General features: G+C 44.0%; 1 protein-coding gene across 1 annotated transcript in view; it reads left to right on the top strand.

The window, feature by feature from the left end:
- The window catches only part of FBN1 (fibrillin 1), a 239,417-nt gene that overhangs the window by 168,366 nt on the left and 51,169 nt on the right, over nucleotides 1–19,882 (top strand). Inside the window, exons 32-43 of the mRNA XM_074366079.1 lie at nucleotides 1,492–1,614; nucleotides 1,772–1,894; nucleotides 3,387–3,512; nucleotides 5,417–5,539; nucleotides 7,246–7,368; nucleotides 7,671–7,835; nucleotides 10,090–10,158; nucleotides 10,255–10,380; nucleotides 11,595–11,717; nucleotides 12,377–12,535; nucleotides 15,243–15,314; nucleotides 18,614–18,739. Of these exons, the coding sequence (XP_074222180.1) occupies nucleotides 1,492–1,614; nucleotides 1,772–1,894; nucleotides 3,387–3,512; nucleotides 5,417–5,539; nucleotides 7,246–7,368; nucleotides 7,671–7,835; nucleotides 10,090–10,158; nucleotides 10,255–10,380; nucleotides 11,595–11,717; nucleotides 12,377–12,535; nucleotides 15,243–15,314; nucleotides 18,614–18,739 (1,458 nt within the window). The remainder of the gene's footprint in view (nucleotides 1–1,491; nucleotides 1,615–1,771; nucleotides 1,895–3,386; nucleotides 3,513–5,416; nucleotides 5,540–7,245; nucleotides 7,369–7,670; nucleotides 7,836–10,089; nucleotides 10,159–10,254; nucleotides 10,381–11,594; nucleotides 11,718–12,376; nucleotides 12,536–15,242; nucleotides 15,315–18,613; nucleotides 18,740–19,882) is intronic.

Here is a 19,882-nt window from a genome sequence, read left to right as displayed (position 1 = left end):
TTTCAGATGCCAGTTACAATTCCAGGTTGCTTGTTGCATGTGTTTCTGACCAATTGGCTATAAATCAGAGGCTCCCACTACCCCATCCTTGGGTTTGACTAATTTGCTGGAGTGGCTCACAGACCTCAGGAAACCATTAGATTATCAGTTTATTAAAAGTGTATAACTCAGAACAGTCAGATGGAAGGCACAGGGCAGTTATGGGGAGGTGGCACAGAGCCTTCACACCTTCTCTGAGCATGCCACTGTCCCCAAATCCTCACTCTTCACCAGCCTGGAAGCCGTCCAAACCCTATCCTTTTGGGTTTTTCTGGAGGTTCCATTACAGGGGGCATGGCTGATTAAATCGTTGACCTTTGGTGATTGATTCAACCTCCAGCCCCTCTCCCCTCCTTAGAGGTTGAGGGTGGGACTGAAAGTTCCAGCCCTCTAATCATGTTGTTGATTCTCTTGGCAACCAGCCCCCATCCTTACTTGCTTTCCAAAAGTCACCTCATTAACATAACAAAAGACACCTTTATCACTCTCTGCACTTAGGAAATTCCAAGGGTTTTAGGAGCTCTGTGCCAGAAACAGGACAAAGACCAAATATATATTTCTTGTTGTAAATCACAATATCACTGGAAACGAAACATATTTCACTTTATAGCCTCGTCCATAACGCTTCTGTGTTATAGAATCTATGTTGGCTAAATTTGGAAATGGAATTTTGAAGAGAGTTTCAAATGGAGAAGTTTTTAGAATTTGGAGTCTTTTAGCAGTGTGACCCTAATCTGGTTCTCTCTCCTTTTACCGAAAAATCTGTATTGAATTAATTTGAGTTTTACATGAAATATGCAAGAAGGATTGGATCCCAAGGTGCTAGGACTCTAAGAAGCTAGAGAAAAGATGGTTCACACACTGCCTTAAGGAATATTCTCTGCAAACACTTGAATTAGCAATACCTAAAGTAAAACTTTTATAGAAATAAAGCATGTTGAAATAATACAGTGTTTTACATTTAAGAATGAAAGATATTTAGGATAGAGAATATGACTGAGAAAGTTTTCTAACATGCCAGCAACATTGTGTTCCTTTGTAGGAGATATGAAAGCAATGCGCACCATTTCTGTATAGTTGATTTAATAAGAATATTGGGAACAGAAACGTAAGACTGCAAGTGCTAATAGGGTGGAGCGTTAGGAACTCACTTTTTAAGATTTTCCACTTGAAGGAGGTTCATTTTGTTTTGCAGTGATTGGACACTTACGTAAAAATAACGGAAAATAATTAGCGTTACCAATATCAAGTAGCGTCATATGGTTCTTTATAAACTGAGATTCAAAGCTGTTCAACATATGCACAGTGTATGTGTGGATGCTAAACCCACCTATGTTATACTGGGAGAGGTGTGAAAGCAAGCCAACTTTTGAGTATTGCTAAGTTATGTAAAAGACCCAAAAGGCATCCGTGCTAAACTTTTTCTTTTTAAACCACTGGTTGTTTTTCCAGACATCAATGAGTGTGAAATTGGAGCACACAACTGCCACAGACATGCTGTATGTACCAACACGGCAGGAAGCTTCAAATGTAGCTGCAGCCCTGGGTGGATCGGAGATGGCATCAAGTGCACCGGTGGGTTAGAAAAAAACCAAAATTGCTTCTTATGCACTGCGTGGATTATAAATATGAACATATCGATTCTGTAGAGAAGAAATTAATTTGTCTGAGGATTGCTGATTTTAAACGTCACATTTTCTGTTCGTAATGTTGTGTAACCCCCTTCCTTAAGATCTGGACGAATGCTCCAATGGAACTCACATGTGCAGCCAACATGCAGACTGCAAGAACACCATGGGCTCCTACCGCTGCCTCTGTAAGGAGGGGTACACAGGCGATGGCTTCACTTGTACAGGTGAGCTGGTGTCGGGAACAGCTGTGCAAATGGCAGTCAGAAACGCAAGGTGCCCCACGTCATTCAGACCACCCGTTCTTTTCTGAAGGTTGGGTTAGTTATAGACAACTTTGAACAGAAAAGATTAGCTATTTGAAACTGTATCGATCTGGAATGGAAATTTGTAGCCACGTCAACTAGGGAGACTGCAGAAACTAAGGACGTATTTACGCATATGTATGTGTGTATATATATATGTGTGTATATATATATAGTTATACAGCTGATATACCTGCCACTGTATGCAGTGATGTCATGAGTTTAAAACAGATCACACTTCCTTTTAGATTCTCAGCCTTTATATTTTTGTGCCTGTTTCTCACTGCTGACTTGTTTTCCATACTAAACCCAAGAGTGAACTTGCGGTAGGAAGCCATGTGAGGAAAAGAAATGAGATGTTCTGGGTCAGATCAACAGCATATATTTTTCTCCCCCTCACCCTCACTGTTATCATTCCCCATTGATGTAAAGTAAGAGTTTCATAACTGCTTTGAAAGGAATTCATTCACTTCCAGTTTTACAATATGTTGATGACATGTTCGTCTCAGCTCTAATGAATAGTCAGAGAGTTAATGTGAACTATTACATATATTTAAATATATATGATTGGAAACATGGTTGTATAAATAGGTGATACACGTCCCATAACCACATGTATACAGACAACACTGTATGTCAGGGCTGCAGTATTAAATCAGCTATGAGGTCCATTTCTTGCTGGCTGTGAGGGAGCATAGCTGCTCATGTGATTTGAAGCATTCGTTTGTCCTGAGCAGTCTGTTCACAAGAAGTCATTTAAACATAAAAGAAGCTGAGGTCCAGTATGTGATTTATCTGGACATTTTTTTAACTCATTAAAAGTTTTATCATATTTGAAATTAGTTTTGCCTAAGCCAGTGACATTTTGTCTTCATACATCTCCCCATTTGCTTTTTAGAAAATATTCAAAGTTTCATGTATTAGGCACGTGCGGTTCCTGAGTTTGATGTATCATGCCTCTGATTATTAACAAAACTCAGAAGAGATGAGCAGGGAAGAAGTCTTGGTCTCTTCTGTAGCTGCTCTTCTCGGTCTATTGCTGCCCATCTGAGCTGAGCCCGAAACTTGAGAAGTAGGCACAAACCACCCCGTGATGTTTCCTGTCAGGGATGTGTCCCCATGTTGATGACCCTGCTTGCAAAAGCCTCAGCGAGAATGATCTGTTTGACTTAGTATCCATTTTGCAAACGTTAGAGATGATGTAGCATTCAGGATTCTCTAGCTGAACCCCATGTTCACTGAATATTCAATACTAGCATTCAGAAGAGAAAAATAGGTTTAAACACATCAAGGAGAAATGATGGTGAAACACCACTAGCCTCAGGAAGGTGACAATGATAAAAAATTGTTGGACCTGAGTCTTCAAAAAGCTCCTAGCTAAGAAAGAGTCACCTGTGTTCCTTTCTGGCTGTAGATCTTGATGAGTGCTCCGAGAATCTGAATCTGTGTGGCAACGGCCAGTGCCTGAACGCCCCGGGAGGATACCGCTGTGAGTGCGACATGGGCTTTGTGCCCAGTGCTGACGGCAAAGCCTGCGAAGGTAACTGATGGGGAAGCCGCCGGGGGTCTTGCAGGGCCCGATGAGATTAGGTTATTTAAACATTCCTGATGGTTTTCTGCTTTTTACACTGAGGTGTGTTTTGGCTTCCCATCTAACTGGTCAGTTCAGTTGGTGGAGCGATTAGGTCTCCAGCTGGACCCTTTCTCTTTGTGCAGAGAAAATCTTAGATCTTTGGCCATAACATAAGCTGCACATCCAAGCTTGGCCAGATGGTTTGCAGGAGTCCACCCGCCGGTCACAGGGGAATGAGGATAACCTCGTGTGGTCAGCTCAGTGCAGTCTGTTCATCCCCATTGCTGGGGGAAAGAACCCAAGGTGCTAGTGCCCTGATAAGGAAGGATTCTCTTTAAATATGGAAACACAGTTTTTAATCTCTGCTATGGTTTGGTTCCTAGAAATAAAGACTTCAAAATAATAGCAGAGCAGATACCTTGTCCGTAGGTACAGTACTATCCTGGGGATGTCTCACATGGTCTCCAAATATCTAATATAGACGAACATGGAACAGTCTTTTGCAAATCCATTCAGTAGGGGACCCCTAGAGATAATGCCACATGTCATGATCTCGCTCAGTATAAGTCTCCATCTTTCTGAGAAGTGTCACTCAGACAGGAAGAGTCCTGAGAGCCTGTTGGCTGAGGATGGATCCCACTAGGAAATGCAGGATTCTCCTTTTTACCCACACTTGTCAAATTCAAGAACTTTATCCCTCGTTGAGAAGTATTAGTGACCGCAGTGAACTAAAAAGATTTCAGTAGAAATAAATACATGGTAACAATTGACAGCAGAAGTTTAAACAAGACTCTGATTAATGTCTCAGCTAATAGTTGTTGCTTGTTAATAGGACATTAACTCAAAATCAGTCTTTAGCTCTGACTTGTATATAGTAATTCCCTCATATAGTTCTATGTAAATACTTTTCTTTGTTATAGAACCATTGGCTTTTCTTTATCCAGTTTATACTAAATGGGAAGAGTGATATAAAGTTTCTCTGAGGCAAGAAAGTAGAGTATGCTCTTGATCATGTGCCTAATGCCTTGTTTACTTCTGTGACTGCAAACATCCAAGGAAAACAGGTGCCATGCTACCTCTGGGAACAGAAGTGGGCACAAAGTTTCGCTTCCCTTCATGCTGTAAGGGAAGGTTTTGTTTGTTTGTTCTTCATATAAATCATCACTGACAGTGTTCATGGCTATTTAAAGCCAGTCTCAAGGCTGCAGATGTGCCTGCGTGTCAATTACACAAGCAGAATGTTAACAGGAGGCAGGGGCGGAGGCCTGGGAAAAGCATCTGTGGTTTTTAGATCTTCGCCGACAATTGCACACACACGCCGTAGTCCTCCGGATACAGAGGGCTAGAAAACTGAGGACAAAAGTTACCACAAAGCCTTTGTGGTTCTTAAACTTTTAACTCACAACAAACACAGTGAACGTATAGATAAGAACAACCAAGGGGGGAGGGTAATAGCTTAGTGGCAGAGTGCATGCTGACCAGGCACAAGGTCCTGGGTTCAATCCCCAGCACCTCCCCTAAAAGTAAACAAAGCATAAGTAAAAAATAAACAAACCAAGAATTTAGTCTAAGGTGGCTTGTTCGGCCACCATTACAAAAGCGATGTGGACCTACGTAAAACTCCACAAATGAGATACATACACATAAAATGCTTAGCCCACCACTGGGCGTGTAATAGGGGCTGAGAAAAGGCATGTGCTCACCTAGGAGACTTCCTTAACAGGACAAATTGTCTACAAGTCTGTAGGAGAAGGACCTAGGTTGATGTCAGTCTTCGTTTTCTTAAGAATAACATCACTTGCCTAGTTACATTAGGCAGCCTCTTTAGTGGAAAATAATTTAACTTCTCCCCTTTTTCGCCCTTCCCCAAGATATCGATGAGTGCTCTCTTCCGAACATCTGTGTTTTCGGAACTTGCCACAACCTCCCTGGCCTGTTCCGCTGTGAGTGTGAGATAGGCTACGAGCTGGACAGAAGCGGCGGGAACTGCACAGGTAAGGCGTCCGTTCGCCTGGAAATCAGCTCCCAGGTGTCCCAGGGGACCCGGCTGTTGAGGCCTTGCTGGGACCACGCAAGGATATTCACAGAGTCACAAAAGAAAGGCGGGGTGAAGCATTAGGAATCACAGAATACATTTCTTCGGACCTGGAACTGATTAGATAGATGTGAGGATGCAGAGGAAAGAATCACAGAGAGCTGCAGGTGCAGAGCTGGTAGCCTTAGGATCAAGCTTGTGGCCATAGAGGAGACGTGCTGGGCCGGCAGCATTCCTTGTCTCCTTGGGCACGTTTTTGGAGGCTGTACCCTGGGGTCACAGGTTTCCTCTTTCACTGCTTGGTTGAAACACCCACTGCTTCCCAGCCCCAGCCTGCAGGTGATCACTAGAGCATGTGGTACACAGAAGTCAGCCACCCGTTTTAGTGGGCAGATCATTTTCTTGCAGAGCAGGGAGCTTTCCAGGAACATAAGAAAAAAGTGAGAGAAGCCTGTAGGCACCCTGTAGCCCGTCACCTGGTTTGCTTCGGCACTGAGACTCGGAGAGCCGTTTTCAGTTCTCCGTCCTAGGATGGATACCAAGGAGACAAGTTCCATTCTGCATGGGCAATTCAGGGAAAATCTGATTTTTCCAGCTACCTAAACAAGTCAAGACTCAGTGGTTCTCTAATTCTGACCACCACCACAACCACCACCCCGAAATTGCTCGGGACTCAGGTACCCCTCCCCAGGCACACATTCTTCTCTTGGTTTTTCAAAAAACTATTATGACACCAAGCCGGCCTCCAGCACACCTCAGGAAGCAGCGTCTGCATGGTCCATGCCTTCTCCTCAGTGCCGCAAATCACCGCCAGCCTCCTCCTACCCACCCTGATTTGTGTTAGTCTGCCCTGTCCCTCCAAGTTCATGAGCGACGTGGGCAAAAGACTTTTCTACAGTGGAACCTCCAGGAGGGTTACCAGGTCCGAGCGGGAGGACCCGAGGGGAAGGTATCATCCAACTTGCCCCGTCTCTCATTTCTGGATCAGTTTGTCTGTCCTTGAGTGTTTCGCTAGTGTTCAGAATAGACACAAGGATTGCACAGGGGTGGAATTTGAGATATGTGGGATTCTGTGTATAGTTTTGGAATAGAAACTGAAAGGGAAATACTCAACCCGGCATCAGTGGCGGGAGAGGCCCTCAGCAGGCTTGTGGGGACACGCTGAGCCTCGCGCGCGGGTCTGCGCTTGCTTGGAGCAGCACCGGGGCAAGCTTGCCCAGCGGGGGCAGCAGCGAGAGTCGCCTGCTCCTGAGGGTTCCCTGGGACATCTTGCTCTAATTTGATAAAATAACAAGCCGCACATATTAAATATATTTTCTTAGAACCTGTGTCTGAATTTTTGGTTGACCGAGGTCATGGCAGTGTTTTGCTTTCAGTTACCTTCACTGGAATATTTTTCCTAGTTCCAAAGTTATATTTTCTCCTGATGACAAATTTGAATACTAAATGTGTTCCAGGGGGAAAAGACCAAAGACTATGACATATTTCCTTCCGGAGGGGTTTTATTTCAGAAGTGGAAGACTCTGTTTCTAGGGGTAATTATAACTTAGAAACTCTTAAAAAAAATTCTAGTTGGGACCCCTAGATTTGGTGCTACCATTTTACGGTGATACCTGCCCCACGTTGGCTCTGGTGATAACTCTGCCCTTCCCTCTTTGGTTCTAGATGTTAACGAATGTCTGGATCCAACCACGTGTATCAGTGGGAACTGTGTCAACACTCCAGGCAGCTATACCTGTGACTGTCCACCCGATTTTGAGCTGAATCCAACTCGAGTTGGCTGTGTTGGTAAGATCTTAAAAAAAAAAACTTCTCAGAGAAACATACTTTAGGTACTTTTTAAAGAAACATCGAACAATACATTCTCAAGTTTTGAAAAAGTAATAACTATAAAAATGTAAACATTTCTTAAATCTGGTTTATACTTTTGGGTCTTTTTCTCTAGGTAAATTCCCAGTGTACGTGTTGGGGCACTTTTTAGTTTCTTGGTAAACTGTGGCTTTTAAACAGTTTCAGAAGTGAGTTTGGATTTTCGGCCCTCAGGTAGAAAGAATGTGCCTGACACTCTTTTGTCTGTGTTTGGTAAATAGACACCCGCTCAGGAAATTGCTATTTGGATGTTCGACCTCGAGGAGACAATGGGGATACAGCCTGTAGCAATGAAATTGGAGTTGGTGTTTCCAAAGCGTCCTGCTGCTGTTCTCTGGGTAAAGCCTGGGGTACTCCCTGTGAGCTGTGCCCTCCTGTGAACACAAGTAAGTGGCCTGCCTTCTGTTTTTTATTATTATTATTATTCCAGCTCAGTCCAGTTCTCCTTTCTAGCTCCAAAGAACAGAAGCCACGGAGGGAAGGAGCTGCCCCTGGTCTCTACTCTTCAGTTAGGGAAAGGAGATCAGTCCTTTCCTACTGAGGAATCCCACTTCCAACCTGGTAGTCGGAAAGAGTCCCCAGGTGGCTGGTACTAAAAAGTTCAGGGCGGGGCAGGTAACATCTCACTTCTGTCTGAGTGAAAAGCAGATAGCATTATTTTAACAAAGATGTTTTTCTAGGCTTGGTTACTTACATCACATTGGGACACATGGATCTCTCCTCTTGTCATCGATTGGCTAGTTTTAGAAGCTCAAGGGCAGACGGGAGTGTCCTTGGTTGAAAAAGAAGCAATCATTAGGACATGGAAGATTATTCCATTCTTGTGTTATGACTTGAAAGAGAAGTTTTTAGAATGATTTTGGGGACATAAAATAGTAAGTCTTCTTAAAAAAAATAAAAGGCTCTCCATTTTTCTAAGTGGGTGCTGTGTTATGACTCAGAGTCAGATGTGGCTTCGTGGGCAAAGGTCAGTGGCTGCTGCTTACGGGGGATGTTGGATAGGAATTGATTCTTTCCTTGCTGAAGGGTCATTTATTCACTTTTTCTAAAATGACTTGCCGAGTACCTGGAGTATGAACTTTGGGTGTGCAGAGGTGAATTACACTACATCCTGCCCTCCAGGAGTGTACAGTCTAGCAGAATGTGACCCACGTATGAAAGATGTAATTCAGGATAGACCTCCCTCAGTAAAGGGAGGAAGAAGAGCAGACTCGGGGCCACGAGCGGGAGGAAGTTAGTCCTAACTGGCTGCAGTTAGAACTCTGTCGCTTGCCACCCGTGTAACTGTGGGAAAGTTACTCAGCAAGCCTGTTTCCTCATTCATAAAATGCCTCATAGGATTAAATGAAATCACTCATGCAGAGCACTCAGCAGAGGGGTGAATGCTTGGCAGGCACCTCCTTCTCTCCTTTCTGCAGAAAAGAAAGTCAGTTCGGGTTGGCAGTGGGTGGTGATGACTTGGTGCATTTTTCCATGTGGGGCTTGAAGGAAGGGTGTGGCGTGAAAGAGAGACTTAAAAAGAGTGGGTGATTGTAGAAAGAGGAGGTGAGAAAAAATAAAAGAGGATAGTTAATTTCCTCTTTGTTCCTCGGATGTTGAAAAAAGCAAACCAAGATGTTTAAATGGTGGGTGGAGTGGTCAGCAAAGCAGTGGAGGTCCACCCTACCTCCTACCTTAGACTGGATCAGAGCTAGAACTGGAATATATCCATATTTACATTTATGCACGTATACACGTGTAATTTCAGAAAGCCAGGAGAGGGCTTTTCAGAGCTGGGAAGAGCATGGTGATTATGAAAGAACTGATTCTTACAGATGCTGGCCAGGATGAAGCAGCAGATTAGGATCACTCTCACCCATATGCTCCTGTTGGCATCTCACTGCTGGTACATGGCCCTGAGAGAAATGTTTCTGAGTGAAGTACTTGGATGACAGAATTAGTGGAGGGAATCAAAGGACCTGGTAAAAAGCTGGTTTTGAAAACCAGAGGAATTACTGTCACCCTCAGTAGAAACCGAGGGGCAAGAGAGATCTCTGATCATTAAGGAGGGCAGTGGGATGGGAACCAAGAAAGAGGAGCCTTTCCTAAGACTCTGTTTGGAAAGGGTTTCGGAGATAAGCTGATGAACATTATTACAAGGAACTGTGATTCCCAGGAAGTAAGACTGAGCAAAACAAAAATGAAGGAGTTTGTTACAAAATGAAAAAGGAAATACAATCTTTACAAAGAAATAATGACGGACATAGGGAATAAAATAGCTCATAAAAACATAAGGCCAGACAGAGAGTAGGTAGAAGGTTCAGAGACTGAGGACAGTAACCTTCATGTTTGGCACACGTAGCCTTACGTATGATCACATGCATTTGGTGTGCCTGTGTGAGTGTGTGTGTGTGTGTGTGAGCTTGTGAATATAATCTAAAGTTCTGAGCACGTAAGAACAATTAGGGAATTCCATTCGAAAACCATTTAAAATAATAGGTATACACAAAGATGTTAACTCACTTCCATTGGATGGGGGCAACTGCTGAAGATTCCTGGAAATGAATATTTTCAGTTGGACATGTCAGTATTTCTCCTGAGAATACTATTTCTAGAAAGTTTAGATTCAAAAGAGCTCAATCTGATTTCTCGTTTCCACAGCTGAGTACAAAATTCTTTGTCCTGGAGGAGAAGGCTTTCGACCCAACCCGATCACTGTTATTCTGGAAGGTAATTCTGTTTCCTTTATCTGAAAGTGTGCCCCTTTCGAACTTCCCTGGGTTTATTTACAACACTGAAGAGATGCTGTTGTCTTCATTTTGGCAGATATTGACGAGTGCCAGGAGCTCCCAGGGTTGTGCCAGGGTGGGAAATGCATCAACACCTTTGGCAGTTTCCAGTGCCGCTGTCCAACGGGCTACTATCTGAATGAAGATACCCGAGTGTGCGATGGTAAATGGCCCTTCTGGGGTGATGAGTTCTTTCAGATGTTGAGAACTGACCTCCAAAACCAGCATACAGTTAGTTACCAGGAAAACTGAGACTTTAGCAACATAGCACCTTGTTCTAAAGGTAAACATGGCCAGGTAAACACGCCCCACCTGTGGCAGCTTGTGCTAATGTTAGTGGGATCGTATCATTTCCAGTATGCCCTAAGTCTCCCACTTTTCCCAAGGAAAGTGGTGTTTTGTTATCTTCAGCCATAGTCCCGTCTATGCCTACAGAGAGTTTTCCATGCTGTTTGGAAAAGCCGTTTTTATTAGGGTAACACAGGTGTCACTTCAGTGGCTTCTGCAGCCTGGGCAGCTCTGGGCTGCTCCTCTCCGTGTCCTCACCGCTCAGCACTTGTCCTAATGCATCTCAGTGAGCTCCGCTTCGAGGGCAGCCCCTTGGGTTTTACGATGTAAGTGATGATTCCTGTTCGTCCGGTGTTACTGGAAAGATGGAGAATATTGACCAGTTAGCTTCAGGGCCCGTGGACCACTGACCAGCACGGGGAAATGGTTTTCATCTACATACAGAAGTCACGAGACTGATGAGGGAAGAGACCTCTGTGTATCCCAGAGGAGGAATTTCCCTCTGGCTCTCCAAAAGGCTTATTAAGTGACTTCGGCAGTGACGATCTTGCTGAAGATTAGTTGAGCATCACAGTGCACATGACACAGCTTACGACCCGTGGAGTTAACAGAAGTTAGAATCAACCCCTGTGTTTGAAAATGGGGAGGATGGTGTGATGTACCTGCTTCTATGCGATCTTACCAATGCAGAGTCATGAAGCCGGTTTTTGATGGCTTTGGGATCTGTCATATCCTTCCTGAGATTTTGTGAACATACGAAGTACGTAGCTGTCTTTCTGAAGGACGTTTGAGAGTTATAATTTCCCCACGTTTCCATCACTGTATGTGTCTGAGCATGTTATGGACTCATTTATTAAGAACTCATATCAGAAGGCAAAATTTCCTTTTCTCAAACCACCTTTCCTGCAGATGCACACATTAGCACAGACTAGGGACACTGATGAACTCAACATCCATTTCCTTATCCAGATTTCAAGTACCCTGGGGATTTTTCTCGTCCATTGTCAACATTTACATTGACCCTGAGTACCAGGCCATTCCAAAGAGTGAAGTTTCCATATTCACATACCACTCTCTCTTGGATTATAGATGTGAATGAATGTGAAACTCCAGGAATCTGTGGTCCAGGGACATGTTACAACACCGTTGGCAACTACACCTGTATTTGCCCTCCGGACTACATGCAAGTGAACGGGGGCAATAACTGCATGGGTAAGTCCAGGCTGTTCTTTAGAATGCGTGTCTGGTCCTCATCTGCAAAGAGAAAAACAGCTTCCGAGCCCAGCAGTTAGTCCTCAGTGTGGCGTTACTCATCGGAGTGAGTGGTGCCATCCTGTCACCGTGACAACCTCCTCCCCTGTAAACCATAAGCGTGGCCTTTTTTCACCACCTTGTGTGGGTGGTTGGGAGTTTTCTTTAAAATGTAATGTTGGAAAATCCCAAACAAAGGTTTAATAGTACTTCTTTTGTTTGACTGTGGGTGTATCTTTATATAATTATATTTACAGCACTGACCTACAGTATTAAAACATCCTGAGTCGGAAATGAGAAAATCACTGCCAAATAGCAGTGGAGAATTGTTACTAGGAGACTGGGTGGAGAGTCGTGTAAAGTTTACTCGTGCTGCAGCTACATAATGACTTAGTCCTGTGGCACAAAACAGCACGGAGTGTGTTTCCCAGAGTCCTTTTTCTCGTAGCAGCCTAGGTAGGTGGAGAGCTGTGTGCAAGCAGGCTTTTCCTGCCCTTTTCCAAGTCCAGTTACAAGGCAGTTCAAAAGAAACTCACTCCTTAACACCCCCCCGCCCCATAGGCTCTCCGTGTTGGGCTTCCCCATGGCCTCACCAGTCCATCCTCCCTCCTTTATTCCAGATATGAGGAGGAGCTTGTGCTACAGGAACTATTACGCTGACAACCAGACCTGCGATGGGGAGCTGTTGTTCAACATGACCAAGAAGATGTGCTGTTGTTCCTACAACATTGGCCGGGCCTGGAATAAGCCCTGTGAGCAGTGTCCCATCCCGAGCACAGGTGAGTTTTGGTGTCACCGTTACCAAAAAGATAGCTCAGTACATTACCTGTGAATGGCGGAGGAAATGAATCTCAGTAAGGGAAGAAAAGGAGGCGTTGTTTATCTTCCTAAGAAAAGGTTAGCTCACAAAGACAAATATTTAAATTCGCAGTTGATCCTGGTCCTTCCAGCTGAAGATTGAGTCAAGGAGTATGCTTTCTAATCTATCTGCTAGTTCATTCACCAGACTTAGAGACTCAGCATATCACAGAAACATAAGCGTTGTTATCATTGTTTTGGAGTTCGCCATGTAACCCAAAGCCTGGGAACACTGGGCAAAGCAATGTGACAGATAAGTGAACCACAGTCCTATTCATTTTACTTATTTATAACTAATCTTGTTCCAAAAAGAATTCACGGTGGCCCACAAGGGTGCAGATGTAAAATCAGAATGCCTAAGGCAAGTGGCAAGCAAGGGTAAGACACTTAGAGCAAGGAGCAAGGGTGACACACAAGGTCCAGGCTGGGGGTTCCGACCCACTTGCTGAGATGAGCACTGACTTGGGTGCTACACCTCCTAGCAGCTCATGTAAAAAGAGAGAGGTGAGCAAGTCTAAGGGGCTCAGTGGCCGTAAAGCAAACTAAACGCTAAAGAAAAGTGCAGCTGCTCAATGCTGAGATCTGGGAGAAATTTCTTCTTATGTCCTTATAGAGAAAAGTCTATATTTGGCGGAAGAAAAGGTCTCACTTATATCCTAAGAGTAATTGAAGCAAAAGCTTTGGTGCCCTGTTCTTATATGGTAGATGACATAGATCATGTATATCGTGATGACAGCATTTACTAATGGCTTGATTTAGATTGAAGGAACCACCACGCAAAGTATCGATCTGAGAATTGTGTAGTACCCACTCCATTCCCCACGGTGATACGTAAAATACTAAATCTGTTGTCTGGTGCCACCTGGCAATGCATGAAAGAGAAGATTCTTTTTCAGTGATATATGCCATTCCATCCATTGTTTGCTCCAGAAATAATGTAATAACCCCCACCTAGAATTGCGGGTTACCCCCACTCTGCACGATGTCTCTGGACCAGGGATTGGCAGACTAGAGGCCATAGGCTGAATCTAGCTGACCTGTTTTTGTGTGGCCCACAAGTTAAGAATGATTTTTAAATGGTTGAGAAAAAAAAAAAAAGGAATAATATGTCATGACCTGAGAATTTCATGAACTTCAAATTTTAGTAAAAGAAATTTTATTAGAAAACAGCCGACTAATTTTTTTACGTATGTCTATGGTTGATTTCATAAAATAGTTGAGTAGTTTTAACAGAGACTGCATGGCCTGCAAAAGCTAAAATATTCACTTTTTAGTCCTTTAAGAAAAAATCTGCTGACCCCTAATCTTTACTGATAAACCCAATCAAATCTTTTTATCATACATAACTATCACTAAAAGACCTGGGGGTTACACACACTTGGTGTGTGTATTTACAAGTAAAAGTATATATATGTGTGTATGTTTTTATGTATTTGTTTTCAATTATATTGAAAAATGCATTTATTATTTTCATAAATTATTCTATTATAAAATATACACAAAATTATTTTTAATTAGATTTTTCAAAGATAGAAGTCCTAATAGTTTCTTTTTTATCTTAATGGATCATTGTACGTTCCTCTGGGACCACTTTGGAGATCCCTGATAAAGACTGCCATTTACTTTCAGAAATATCTGTCTGAGTTTTAAGAATCTGCGTACTCTTAATATAAAATGCAAGATTTCTTTTTCATGTTGAATATTGGTCAAATCCAGTCATGGTGCCATCTGCACACATTTTAGGAGTCCCTGAAATTTGTCTGGGGGGTCAGCATAGCTGGCGTGACACCTATTGGAAGTGGACACTCAGAGAATAAGAAAATAAAGCACTAGGAGGAAAACATGTTACATTTTGATTAAAATACTTCCAGAGACCATTTACTAATTTTCAGTAGGTATGACCAATAAGGCAGTGGCCATCTTGAGCTTGAATTGATACCATGCCATATCTGCTACACTTGTGATCTGGAATTTCAGAGTCTCAGTTAAAAGGGGCCACAGATGACATTTAGCACTTCCTTTATTGTCAACTGTGATGAATTCAGGTGAGAGAGAGATACAGGGTTGGGGGAGGGACAGTGAACTAGAGAGCTGCACCAAAAGAAATTCAGCTCCAAAAATTGAAGTAATGAGGTAAGTTGGTTGTTTGACATGAATTAGTCATTAATGGACCTGATGTCAAGAACTTGGCTAGATTTGCCACGGGTCTCCCCAAGGCTACCGAGGAAATGGCTTTTGTACGCTTTCCTTAAATCCTTGATCCCTTACTACAGAGTGGAAAGAGGCACTCGGGCTGCTCCCTGGGTTCAGAGCTGAACAGCATCCTTATGGAAACCCAGATTCCTACCAGTACGCTCCCACTAATGAATGTCATATGATGTAGAGGCTTCTGCTTCTGCCTCATTATCACGTCAACATCAGGTCACTCTTCCGTCAGTGTTTGTCTTCTGGGCAAGGTTGCACCATTTGTAGGAGTTTTTCAGATTTATTTTTTTATTTTAAATTCTTCCAAGCACAGATAAGTACGTTTCAAGAATGTTTACAAAGTAATTTCACTCTGCTCAGTTATGGCTCTCTGCTGACCCCCGTTTCCACCCCGCTCACCCTCCCTGTGTTAAATCACTGCAGATGAGTTTGCTACGCTCTGTGGAAGTCAGAGGCCCGGCTTCGTCATCGACATTTACACCGGCTTACCTGTTGGTGAGTTATGGTGCCATTGTTGGAACTTTGTGTCTCTGCCTGTGTGTTAAGAGAAGGAAGTATACACTGTTATTTTCTCAGTTTGCTTTTTTTTTTCCCCTTAGAGGGAAAAACCGTTAAATAGTGCCATTTAGCTTTATTGAAACTCTAATTCTTAGTTTGAAACAAATTGTACAGACACCCTGTATAGCTCCGCCTAATTGGCAGCAGCGTTTGTTGCTCATGATTAAGGGGACTGGAAAGCTTTTCACAAAATTACAATCAAGCTTCGTTAAACCAACCCTAGGCATCAACAAAGAGAGATTCTGGGAGTAGGGCCAGTTGACGTTTGATTTGACTGTAATTCCCAAGCCTTCCTTCTGCCTAAGACATGGGTTTAATACGACTTTTCATACCAATCGTTATGTGTAGATTGTTCACATAAAGCCCCTTTGGTGGATCAGTTTTATCTCACATGGAATCTCCTCAGGTCATCTGCTTTGGGGTTTTCAGATGTGAAATAAAAAAAAAAAGTCTTTCTAATCCGAGGCCCCCGTCTGGTAACTGGTGCAGAGACCACTGCAGCGCTAGAGATGCTTTTGCGAGATTCAGAAGTATTGCACAGCGTTCAGCCAACGGAAGCAGTGCCTTTGTGGTTTAAAACCAAATAACATAAAAGTAGATGGAAAGCTCTTGCATTCTCAGAGTTTTTCCCCAGTGAGATTTATATGCATCCTGAGATGCCCCTCTTAAGTCTGAGCGACTGTGTCTAGTAGCAAACATCACCCCTTGCTTTGTTCCACCTTATTCCTAATAAGTAAACTGAAATCCGCATCAGCCTTTCCAGTGACCTTGTTTAAGAAAACAAGGGTCTGGTCCAGCAATCAGCCCGGCTCTCTTAGTGCCAAATCCATATGGCTCCACAGTCTAGTCAACGTCCAAAGAAACTTCATGGTTTGGAAAGAAAAACTGCTAAATGACATTGGCATGAAACACCTGGCCCTCGCTGCTTTGTTTTTCCCCTTCCCAAAACAGATCTTTTCATCTCCCTAGAATCTCTGATCTGAAGATAAGCGGTCTTTAACAGTAATGGTCCTCCATGGACGGACCAGGCGTGTACCCCAGCAAGGCCTGCCCTCCAAGGTTGGCAGCAGGCAAAGACTTAAAACAGCATTAACAGCATCCACTAACACAGCTGGGAAGGCCTCAGACATCATCTAGTCCAAGCGCCTCGCCTGACAGTTGGGGGGACAGAGGCCCAGAGAGGGGAAGGGACTCGGCCGAGGTCACCTGGCTAATTAATAACAGAGCTGGGACACGGATCCAGTCCTGACTCACAGCTTCCTTTGCCTCTAGCTCTTGAAAACTGGAAATGTGATAGTTAGCAGTATACTTATTGTTAGCAAATTCCAACATGACAAAATATTTAGATGACTGAGAGACTTTGTTTTATTTAAGCTTTATACACTCCTTCTGAAAGGTCTGAAGATTGTTGGCATCTAGAACCCATTCGTATGGGGTTAAAACTATAGCAAGTTTATTAATCTTGTCTTTAAATATAAACTTCTCCAAGTTGAAGTACAAATGGAATCCAGACAGGAAAAGAAAATACAATTTTTAATCTACGTTTTGCTCTCTTATGCCTAACAATGACTAGAAATTTGAGCCAGCCTGTTATTGTTAAACTTGATAATACATCACTTATATTTAAAACAAATGAATGTGAACATATTTCATGTTTTAACCCATACATAGTACAAGAATGTCTGAATTTTTTTTTTTGCTGTTTGTTGATGGTTCATAGTTGAACTTTTTAAGAACGTGAGTGACAAATGTGTGAAAAAATCAAAAAACATAATTTCTTGTATTCAAAATAGAAATACATACCCTTTGATACTCTAAGCTGTTTCTTTTTTCCCTGAAAGAGGTCCATCTGTCTTCAAAGTCAAACCCTTTAGAAAAAGGCCTAACGTAAATCTGTGGCCTGTCAGACTCCTCCTTTAGAACAGAGAGGCTTTAGTGTATGGTTCTTCTTAAAGTGCACCAGCTCTCGTTGGTTCCTCTTAAGTCTCTGGCCGTCTACTTACAACTTACACAGACAGAGTCCCTTGCAGAGGCTGCTGACCACGATGTGTAAAGGAAGATGTCTCAACAACAGTAACAGGAGCCTAATGGACTGGAAAGACCAAAGCTTTATATCCCGTCCGGGCTTCTGAAGTGTCTGGTGAAACTGCCCCTGGGCTGGTAGAGGGCCCTCTGGGACCACAGGCACCTTGATGGTGGTTTCATGAAGGTTGCATGACTGGGATGTGGAACACCATAAGGGAGGCAGGACGGCCTGTCAGCAGATTCCTGATCTCAAATCCTGACTCTGCCTCCTTCTGGCTGTATGGTGTTTGGCAAGTTCCGCCCTCTGACCTGGCCTCAGTTCCATCCTCTGCATCATGAGGACAGTCCTAGTGCCGAGAGACCACCTCGTAGGGTGGCTGTGATGATGCAGTGAGTAGGTCCAGGCTGAATGCGTAAGGAACATACCAGGCGTACAGCAAGTAAGGCACCACCGTTACTGTCCCTGTTACTGTCATTATCCTGGAGGACATGGGACGGTCTCGAGTTCAGAGCCGGTCAGTCAGAGAGTGGACTGACCGGCTGGTGAGGAGACAAGATCTGCCCACATGGCTCCCTCACCAGCTGGCCAGCTTGATTTAGCGGCCTGGGTCCTGGCTCTGCTCTCACTCCTACTTTGGTCCTGTTTCCATGCTCGTGAACCCCACTTCCGGGTATTGGTTCTTACCTGATTTAACCTCCTTTCCAAAGCCACATGAAGGAGGAGGGGCGTGCGGAAGTGGAATTTGAAAGATCAGAGTCGACTATCACCATGGGCTCATCCTCTGTTCTTCACCAGCTCTCCTTTCCCGTGCTGGCCAGATGCCACCACACACTTGGGGCAGAGAGACCCCTTCCTCTTGGCAGTCACTTTTATTCTACTCATCTGGTGCCCAGTGGGCACCAAGATGGTTCCTACCTGGACGAGGCTGATGTTCTGAAACAACCTAGAAAGACAGTCAGTCCAGGTAGACCCATGAGTGTGGTGAGCGGTTTAGTTCTCTCAGTTTGCTCTTCGCTGATGCCCCCTCAGCACCCACGCACATGAGCGCGCACACGCATACACACACACACACACACATGCGTGAGCACTTTCTCTTTGGCTTTAGACCTTACGTGGAACGAGTCAGAAGCAGCTGACTTTCAATTCCAGTTGACCCTGCACAGGGGCCACGTGCCTTGCCATCACTCACACGTGCCTGCTTTGTTTCCAGATATCGATGAGTGCCGGGAGATCCCAGGGGTCTGTGAAAACGGTGTGTGTATCAACATGGTTGGCAGCTTCCGATGTGAATGTCCAGTGGGCTTCTTCTATAATGACAAGTTACTGGTTTGTGAAGGTAAGAGATGCTCTCACGGTATCACAGCCAGAAATGAGCCAACTGATGAGCTCTGTACCCTCACACACGCTTGGCCCGTTTCACAACATTGGAATTTTCAGAAATCCATTCAACTCCAGCCGTAGTGAAGGGCACCATGTGGATCAACAGACATTTCATGCAAAAAAAATTTCCCTAAGTCCCAGTGGGCAAAGCAGGACGTCCATTCCCCTGACCGCCCCCACCTCCACACACACAATGTGTTCGATTTCCCAGATGATAGGAAACAACCCTGAGATCCTGGGTGTGTCCAATAGATGGCTTTTGTTTCCTATTGCCTGAAAGTGCACGTGAGTGGTGGGCAGTCATCTCGAGCTGAGTCTCAAAAATCAGTGTTCTCTTCCAAACGGAGCCTTTGCCACTCCCAAGTGAAAACAAGGTTAATGCAAATATTTCAGATGCATGAGAGAATTCCAAATGGCAAGAACAGCAAATTCGATTTTATATGAAGAATGTTGGCATGCCTGCAAATGGTACTTTTTTCATTTTCAAGTTACCTCCCCCTGCCATGTGCACGTACTGTGATCCTGCACATTCCTTACCCCGCTTCATATTTTTCCGACATCTGGGGAAGATAGCGTTCTTTTACGTTTTAGTAAAAGGGACGTTACTGGTTATTAAATATACCATGGGCCCTAGGATAGCTAGAATAATTTTCTATTCAATATTAAACTTTGGGCCTCTAGCAGAATTTTTACTCATATTAGAAAAGCTTATTGCCTCTAAAGCATGTTGCTGGAGAACACAGGTCAACATTTTAATGTTAAAAAACTTCTCCCCCTAAACTGGGAGCAACTTACAGACCATGAGTCAAGTTAGAGCCCTCAGCACATGCTGGTTAAATTCTCCTCACCAGGCTCTCGGGGACTCCGGCCAAGTGGGCACACGTCCCTCACTCTGCCTGCTGTGTCGGGGTTGGGGACGGGGTGGCAGCCATTCCTTCCTAAGGAGGTAGTCATTTCTGGCTTTGGTTCGGGCCCTGTGCTTGGGAGGCCATCGAGGATCAGGTGTCTGGGGAGGAGGCCTGATGTGGGGAAGGAGGAGGGTCCCCAGCAGAGGCTCTTCCTCGCAGCCACCGTCTCCCACCTGCTGTACCTGCCTCAG

This window comes from Camelus bactrianus, chromosome 6, assembly GCF_048773025.1.
Source record: "Camelus bactrianus isolate YW-2024 breed Bactrian camel chromosome 6, ASM4877302v1, whole genome shotgun sequence".
NCBI classification, from domain to species: domain Eukaryota; kingdom Metazoa; phylum Chordata; class Mammalia; order Artiodactyla; family Camelidae; genus Camelus; species Camelus bactrianus.
Note: the sequence above shows the minus strand (reverse complement) of the source record. Positions and strands in the feature narration are given on the sequence as shown.